Genomic DNA, 8808 nt, shown 5'->3' with positions numbered 1-8808 from the left:
CAATGTGGGCAGCAGCGACTGGGCTGCGGTTCAGCAGCGGCACGCTGGACTTGAGGAGGCACGTGAGGAAGGGGCCCACAAAGTGACCGACCTATACCGTCCACGCTCCATCTCGTCATAATAATCACTGTCGCTGGATTGGAAAAGAACTGTAGGTCAGGCCTCAAACTTTAGGTTATACACTTAAACTTCATTACTGGGAGCCTTTGCGTCAACAGCTGTGGCTTATAAGGAATACATATGGGTATATGTCCAGGGGGTGGACGATAGGATCTTGTTTTAAATTTAGATGCTAATTCCGAGGATCTACAGCACCAGTTGTGGACAATTTCACAGCTTGAGGTCAGCACACACAGGTTCAATCAATGTAAGCTCGCCAGATTCAATGTGATCTTGGCAAATTAACCACTTGAGCTGACCACATAACGATGTGAATTGTGGTTGAAAATAGCATACCGACAATGGATGTTTTATAACTCTGGACACCAAGGCACGTGGGTATATTTGGGTTTTGTTGTGCACTTTGTGGAAAATAAACCACAGCTCTTTTTCCCCCATGTCAATTTTCAAGGTAGCCTACAGCCTAATGTTTTGTAGGCTATAACAACATGAATCAACTTGAAGCTATTAGGCAGACAATAAAGGAGCTCCTAATAAGGCTAGTAAAAATATATGAAGTCACAACTTCTGGTGTACTCTGTAAAGATTTTTAATTTATTACTAATTCATATTAATAAAATGATGGCAGCCGCATCAGTGTCATCAGCATATTCGCATAATTTACAATTAACATTCTCGCCTCAAATTGTTTATTGCAGTGTGTTTTATTCTGCAGTTATAGTAGGCTATATGTCATTTCTACATCCTAGGCTGTTTCGTAATTTTGCCTACTTGAGATCTTATTATGGTATTGCTTAAAAGAAATACATTTTGTATTTATAAACGTTAAAGAAGAGTAGGCTACCTCAATTTTGCCATGTTTTGTTGTAGCCTACTGTATTTTGATGAGAAGTGTTTTTATGGTAGGATATACCATAGTCCTAAAGTTACCCAACTTCAATAAGGGTTATTGCTCATTTGAATTTAAAAGGGAATAATAATTATGACGTGTGTGTGTGTGTGTGTGTGTGTGTGTGTGTGTGTGTGTGTGTGTGTGTGTGTGTGTGTGTGTGTGGACGAATACAGGTCAGTGGTCAATGAAGCCTTATTATTAAAATCAATAATTTAATGTATTGGCATGAGAAAACAAACGTTTTTACATTGCCAAAGCGTGTCAAAGTGTCACAATAATACTATAAAAGCTATGTCACATACTCACATTGCATCTTTTTTTTGCAGTCAATTTGGGACAAATGGCAGCATTTTTCTCAGGACTATTTAAATAGTATACAGAAAAACTCAGATTTAAGATCTGTTTATTCATACTTCGACGGTGTCGCACGTCGAAAATAGCCGAGACAATAGGTCGGCTATTTTCGACGCGCGTCACACCGTCGTGCGACGAAGCATAGTTGACTCTGAATGCGGAAGTGTTGGGCTGTGCTGCAAGCACTGCAGGCTGTTAGCCCATCTATTGCTCTTATGATTAAACTTTAATCATCTTTACAGTCTTGACGGGTAAGATTATTCAATGGCTCCCTATTGAGCTTCATGAAAACGCGGTTGGCAAATAAGAAAGCGTTGTACGTGTGTGTTTTACTTTAGCGAAAGGACTGAGCTTAGCTCAGTGAGCTAGGCTAGGTAACGTTTAGCTACACAACAAAGCTAACATAACAGCATTTAGCTAAGATTAAAAGGATGTCGTATGATTCCTGTCTATCTTTTGCTGTCCGTTCGGATAAGTACTTTGCGACCGTTCTAAGCCTTCATGTTAAATATGTATATTTATTGTGCTGTGCTCAGGGCAGTGGGTGAAGCATCTGTTTAAAGACCCAGTTTAAAGCTCAGACATTTCACTCGGTTCACATGGGATACTTTGCAGTGTTGCAACACTAGAGCACACAGTTTTGATGAAGCAACGTGTGTAAAACCATTCATGCGATTAGGTGTAGTATAGTGTCAGTGGCAACCCTGTCCTAGACCTCCCATTTCATGTCTATTTCAGTGGTTCTCAAAGTGGGGTCCAGCAGGGACAAATGGGGTTTACACAGGTCTATTTTTCACACTCACGAGTTATGGGGGTTCTAGGAATTAAGACAACATGATAACTGCTAGTATATTTGGTTCTAAATTATTAGGCTCTAGCAATATCCACCCCTCTGTCTAATCATCCTTTCCCTTCTACAGTGTAGTGAGGTGTGGAAGGATGGATGTGCCCTACTACCTGTCCAAACTGCTGTGTGAGCTCAATGAACAGCGTAAGCGAGACTTCTTCTGTGACTGCAGCATCCTGGTTGAAGGGCGAGTCTTTAAAGCGCACCGCAATGTCCTGTTTGCTGGGAGTGGCTACTTCAGGGCTCTTTTGGTTCATTACTTGCAGGTGAGCAAAGCTTGTGGACATGAATCTTATGTTCGTGTGTCCGTACTAGACAGTACCCCTGGTGGTTCATGGCTCGATCTAGGCCGAGGTATACAAAATACATCTGAGATTTACCGCAGCCTCATTTGCAAATATAATCCATATATGGGCATAGAATGGACACAGACAGACAGACGGGTACAACAGGTACAACGGATATTGCAGAACTGACCAGGGTGGAGCTTGCACTTCCCTACTTGCATTGTTCCTGACTTGTATCGTTCTCAAGTAATATACAGTACAACAACAAGGTTTTCACAGCTGTAAGGCAAAGGCACTTCAGAAGTTCAGACTAGTATAACTAGTAAAAGGACATTTATCGAGTGCTGCCATTCCTTCTTTCAATCGAGTATCTGTGAGCCTTGCACCTATAAGAATTTGCCTTTCTAAATTGGAGTGCTGCGGGCTATCTTCTTCGGCAGTCTTTGTTTCTATCACTTCAGACTGCTATACAGTGTATAATTGTATCGTCGGCCGAGGAATGTGAAATAAAATATGACCCTTTTGTCATTCCATAACACAGACGTACAAGCTCACAACAGAACACATAGCAATGTCCTGTGTGTAGTGTGTAGAACGCCGTTGTACATCGGCATGATTTCACTTGAGAAATGTGCCCTGATTTTCCACTTTGAAAATACTGGTAGACTTTTAATGACTTGTTTATCTCAGCCTCCCTCATTCCCTCAGAGGGAGTGGGCTGTCGGTGTTAGCATGTAGCATCACAGTCATGAAGTTGACTTCAGAAGCAATTGGAAAATCAACAATAAATGTTTTATTTTGTTATATTTGATTTTGGTAAAAGAAATCACAATATTCAGGATAAACACATAGAAAAGTATAATGAAACACTTGTTTCCAATGTGGTAAGAGTGAGACTGTAATATCATCATCATTTTTCGACCACGGTTGAGATCATGGATTTGACAATGCCACGCCAGACTTCCCGGTCCTTCATTGCCATCCCCAGTTCATGCTTATTGATTCATGTGTCTCTAGCAATGACATCAGGGAACGACAGCTAGTGAAGAAACATGGGGAAGGTTGCCGTATATTAGTCGATTAGTCGATGGGTGGCTCTTCTAAGAGAGATTTTGTGTTCATTAGAAGGCGGATGTAAGTGCCACAGTCTAAATGTTTTTATAATCGTCATGGGGGCCACCCCCCCCCCCTGCTACCCATTTTTTGTTTTGTGTATGTTTTGTGTTTTTTAAGAGCTTTATTGTGTCTTGTAATGAGCAAGGTAGTTATATTTTAGGAGAGGGTAGTTTTAGGTGGTCAGGACAACAACGACAACACATCTTGTCTGCCCAACATGTAATTCCTGGAAACGCCTCTGCCCTAGTTCCACATTTTAATTGAATCTAGCTCCAGTTTACGTCCTCCGTTCCCTTGAATCCTACGGCCAATAAAAAAATACTTGCAAGCTTTGTTACCATATCCAAAACATTTGTCTAACTGAGATCACTTTTATGTACCATGTCCTTCAGGACAATGCTCAGCGCCACAGCACGGCATCCTTGGACATCGTGACGGCTGATGCCTTCTCCATCATCCTGGATTTCCTCTACTCTGGCCGACTGGCCGTGAACAGTGGCAACGTCATCGAGGTGATGTCGGCCGCCAGCTACCTGCAGATGACCGACCTGGTCAGCTTCTGCAAGGGTTACATCCGCTCCTCCCTGGACATATGTAACCGCGAGAGAGAGAAGAACAAAGAGAGGGAGTCCTCCAGGGGGCCGGATGGAGGAGGAGAGGGCCCCGCGGATAGCGGCACGCCTGCCCTGCCCACCCCCAGCACGTCGGGGGCTGTGGAGTCTCATTCGCCGGAAGCAGAGGCCGACAGAGGTACAAGTGTAGGTTCGGATTCCATGGATTCAGCCAGAATCCCCCCTGATGTGACCGCAGACACTCCTCCGAGCACGAGCAGGGACACAGAGAGCGACTACATCTCCTCCAGGGGAGACTTCGGCTCTGGGAGAGGAGGACACAGGGAACAGACCATTGATCAGACCAACACCTCGTCCTCCTCATCCTCTGCTCCGATCCTTGAGCTAGTGCGCCCCAAAATTGAGTATGACCCCGATGAAGAGCTGGAGGGGTCCCCTGATGCCAAAGACCTCACCTTGTATCAGGGACCACCTCTCCATCAGCCTCATAGCAGGATGCTCCCTCCTAGCCCGTCCCCCAGTAACAGCAGCTTCAATGCCAGGCAGTTTATGGAAGTGCTGGCCAAAGGCGGAGGCTCCAGTCCTCTTGGAGACAGAGTGGAGCAAGGCCAGCTCTACCACGGAGCACCTGTCCGGCCTGGTCCCAGGGTGGACGAAGGTGTCTGGTCGGGAGGGTCTTCGATTATGGAGATCCAAGTTGATTGGTTTGGAGAAGACACAGGTAATTGAATGTGGAGTGATTAAACTCAACCTTAATGTGGATCAATTGATTAATAGAAAATTGCCATATGGTTAGTTATATTGGGTGACAAATAATTAGTTTGGTTTCTTTTGATTCAGTGTCTGTTCCCCTTAAATATTGTACTGATTTTTAAAGGTCGTCGTGAACGGGACTCGAACACGCGATACGCTATCAGGCCAGAAGAGCCTATATGTCGCATGCACCTGGACCTCTAGGCCAGCGGGTGCCCCGCCCCCAATACTGTATTGATTTGAGTTTAAACTTTAAATTATATTGTGGGGCTGGGCAAAATGGTAATTTTGATCACTAGCAAGATACATTTCTCACCAGTTCCTAATGATACACTTGCGTTGTACCTTTCTTAACACTATCAGATGGTGCTAATTTGTGATGTTTATGTTCAGAGCTAATACCATTACCTCTCACATTCTGTCAGCATAAGCAACCAAGTCCATGTTATTGAACTGTGTGCATGCGTGCCTCTCACTCCCTCTACAGGCGATGGCTTGGTAGTGCCGGTGAAACTCCATAAGTGCCCGTTCTGTCCATACACAGCCAAGCAGAAGGGAATCATGAAGAGACACATCCGCTGCCACACTGGAGAGAGGCCCTTCCCTTGTCCAATGTGTGGCAAGAGGTTCACACGACAAGAACACCTGCGCAGCCATGCCCTCAGTGTAAGAACCCAGTGTGCTTGTAATTGTGGGAGTTCATGGGCCAAAGTATTTACTGACTTAACGTTGGGCTTCATTCTCAAATCCTCTCTTAAATAATTTTAGAGCCTATGAAAAGTCACTGTGGGATTCATGAAACATTGATTTTGTGTGTAGCCCATGTGTACCAGATGATGAATGGATGCATGTTCATAGGTTGATGCCTTATGTCAACACCGACGGCGGTGGATCAGGGGTAGAGTGACTGGATGGCAACCGCAAGGTTGCCAGTTCGAACCCAGGCTCCCCCAGAGTTAGGTCACATTCTCACCTAATACTTCGGTAGACTCGGATGCGTATGGGCGGAGAAATGGGATTCTTGCCTATTTAATTTGCTGCTGTTTGCCTTCACACTGTCATGATCCGCAGCAATTGGAAACGCAGCAGGGGGGACCTTTATCAATGTGTTCCATTCATAAACTAGCCTACACAGTGAAATGATAATAATAATAATAATACTCATAACGTGCATGCGTCGTGCCATCTGGGACTGGACCACCCCTCTCTCGCTCTCTCACTATACTACTACGCACACAGCCACGCACTGTTCTTTTGGGCATGGAGGTTTATCGAGATGAAAGTTCCTACTCCATACTAGTCCCCACACAGTGACAGCACTCCATGTTTACGGCACGCACAGACAGACAGACAGAATATTCTGTAGGCTATAATACTATTACACTGCACTGCACTGTGTTTTCTTAAGCAATTGATTAATGTACTCGTCCTCATTTCGATCAGGGCTTCAGTCTCCTCATTCGACCACGTCTATCCACGGTAACGGCCGGGACATCTTTGCGCTGCGTAAAATATGCCTTCTCCGTCTCCAACTGTGTTCAGCTCCTCACCCGCCACATTGTTTGCTTCCTTTGCTTTCCTTTATTTACTGCGGATTGCATTCACACCTGCACTGAATCGTAATCAAGTGCGATTGGAAGCGAAGCGAAACCCCCGTTTTTGCTCGGAGTATAATGCGGTTCTTTGATACGCATTACGATTCGAATGAGCCTTCACACATGCCAAACGAAGTGCACTTTCTGAAAATGCGCAGCAGGATTCGTTTTAATGGCAGCAAAGCTCTCTGGTATGAATGTGACCTTAGTGTCGAAGTGTCCTTGAGCAAGACACTGAACCCCTAATTGCTCCTGATATGCTGGTTGGTGCCTTGCATGGTTTACGCTGAATGAGATTCATGAAGCAATTTCCCTTGGCATATGGTGCTTTGGAAACCCAACGTTAATCACTGATGCATGGCTATTGATAAAGTACATGCGCCTACAGTTCAGTTCTTAATGACTGTTGTCTTTAATGACTTGTGAAATTATTTTGTGTTCGGTACAGCATGGTGGATTATTTCAGTTAAACATCAGCAACAAAATCTCATTACTGTATACAGATTACAGAATGACTAACACAGACGGTGTTTACATTAGAACATTGACACAACTGCTCAAAGTGCAGGCACATTTGTTGTTCTTTGTACTTTCTGTAGTAGGAAAGAATCTGTTTAAAACGGGATGTTTTGTTTGACAAGAGATGTCATCAGCCCAAAGAGGTGTTTGGGGAAGAGATGCTTCTATCTACCATATTTATTATTTGTGATTGATGTAACTGATGGGAGGAGGTACCAATAATCTTGGATAATGAGCTGCAGGTTTTTGCATGTGAGACTAGTCTCTCTGTGTTGCCGTTGCTGTTACTGATGATGAGAGGATGCTTTCACTGACAGCTGTGTAAAAATGAAGAAGTTGTCGTTCTGATCAAATGGTTTGAATTGTGCTGGGGGGGACGGGACAGACAGCCTTTGCTGGCTGTAACGGTTTACAGATTATTTTTAGCCACTAACTAGGTCAATCTAACCGCTTCTAGTATCTTGGTGATGAGTTTTGTGAACATAATGTGACCTGTTCTCTCCATGCACAGGTCCATAGGCACTGCTGGCCAGTGTCATGCAAGAGTTGCAGGCGGACCTTCACGGGTGCAGACGTTTCGCAGGGACTCAGGCGCTTCAGCATCTGTGACAGTTGCAACTGTGTCACGACCACCAACGACGACTCCCCCATGCACACGGCCGGCCAACCGGAGGCTGCGGAGCGTGAGGACGGTGGCCCTGATTGGTCAAGTTTCATGGACGATGTAGATGAGGTGGAGGTAGGCAGGGTGGAGGACTTGGTGGAGAAACAAATGCTGTCTGAGTCCACAGTGGTGTTGTAGGCCGGCCCTGTGTTGACTTGCCTCCCTCGACCAATGAACCAATTTCCAGAACATTTTTTTTAAATGTTCTTTTTGTGGCTTTCGCCTTTTATTTTATGGAGGGACAGACAGTAGGCTGACAGGAAATGAGGAAAGAGATGGGGGGAAGACATGCAGTAAAGGCCGTCAGGATCGGGAGTCGAACCCATGGCACACTGCCAGACTGGATTACCAGCCACGGTGCCTGGACCACTGAGCTATGGCCCAGACCCAGAACTTTCTTTTGTACCACTTAATTTCTTTTAGGGAAAAGAACAAATATCTGTGGCCATGAATTTAGTGCTAATAGGTTTTTGTTGTAAGAGACCTTGTTATTTATTGATTTGCATGTGGTGTGAATGCTAGTGATTATGGTACAGTATCTTGTTGAATAACAAGAATGGAACTATTGAACTATTTGGTGACGTTATTATACAACTATTTATAAACTCTTCAAATCAAATGAAGAAATGAAATAAAATCGGCAACAGATTAAACAAAGGTAATTGTGTTTTGCCTGCAATGAAAGGAGATGCAGTGCCATATGTACATTGTACAGTATAATACACAATCAATCTTTATTGTGGACTCGATGGTCCATATAAAAACTATATACGGTGTGTGTGTATATATATATATATATATATATATACACACATATATTATACATACCTATGGACGGAACATACTAACACTCAGATGTGTCCAGTAACATGAGGAGTAAGATAATTATAGAAGAGCCGGGAGACAAAATACAACCACCCCAATTGTATAAGTTATATTGTGTTAACATACTCTACCATACGGATTGGACAAAATTGAATTGTATTAATATATAATATTTTTAAAATAGTGCCGCTTTAAGCTTAGCTTACACAGCTGACTTATGGTGCAGTTAAGTTAGTAAAGCTGATTTACTATAACTGCACCATA

The 8808-nt window shown here is 43.8% G+C and overlaps 1 protein-coding gene across 1 annotated transcript; it reads left to right on the top strand.

The window, feature by feature from the left end:
• The first annotated feature begins 1517 nt into the window (after window positions 1-1517).
• Window positions 1518-8432, top strand: zbtb8b (zinc finger and BTB domain containing 8B). Its single transcript, XM_080786767.1, has 5 exons — window positions 1518-1617; window positions 2287-2479; window positions 4009-4909; window positions 5429-5607; window positions 7567-8432. Exons 2-5 carry the CDS (start codon window positions 2306-2308, stop codon window positions 7855-7857), a joined length of 1545 nt encoding a protein of 514 aa, XP_080642893.1. The 5' UTR covers window positions 1518-1617; window positions 2287-2305; the 3' UTR covers window positions 7858-8432.
• The last annotated feature ends 376 nt before the right edge of the window (window positions 8433-8808 follow it).

The sequence above is a fragment of the Protomyctophum bolini genome (assembly GCF_963924005.1).
Source record: "Protomyctophum bolini genome assembly, chromosome: 17".
NCBI lineage: Eukaryota > Metazoa > Chordata > Actinopteri > Myctophiformes > Myctophidae > Protomyctophum > Protomyctophum bolini.
Note: the sequence above shows the minus strand (reverse complement) of the source record. Positions and strands in the feature narration are given on the sequence as shown.

What these genes read in the sequence shown, in the direction of transcription:
- zbtb8b (XM_080786767.1), top strand. Translation starts at nt 2,306, where the DNA reads ATGGATGTGCCCTACTACCTGTCCAAACTGCTGTGTGAGCTCAATGAA. An exon ending in TTTTGGTTCATTACTTGCAG is followed by an intron (nt 2,480 to 4,008) that starts GTGAGCAAAGCT and finishes CATGTCCTTCAG; the next exon opens with GACAATGCTCAGCGCCACAG. An exon ending in TGCGCAGCCATGCCCTCAGT is followed by an intron (nt 5,608 to 7,566) that starts GTAAGAACCCAG and finishes CTCCATGCACAG; the next exon opens with GTCCATAGGCACTGCTGGCC.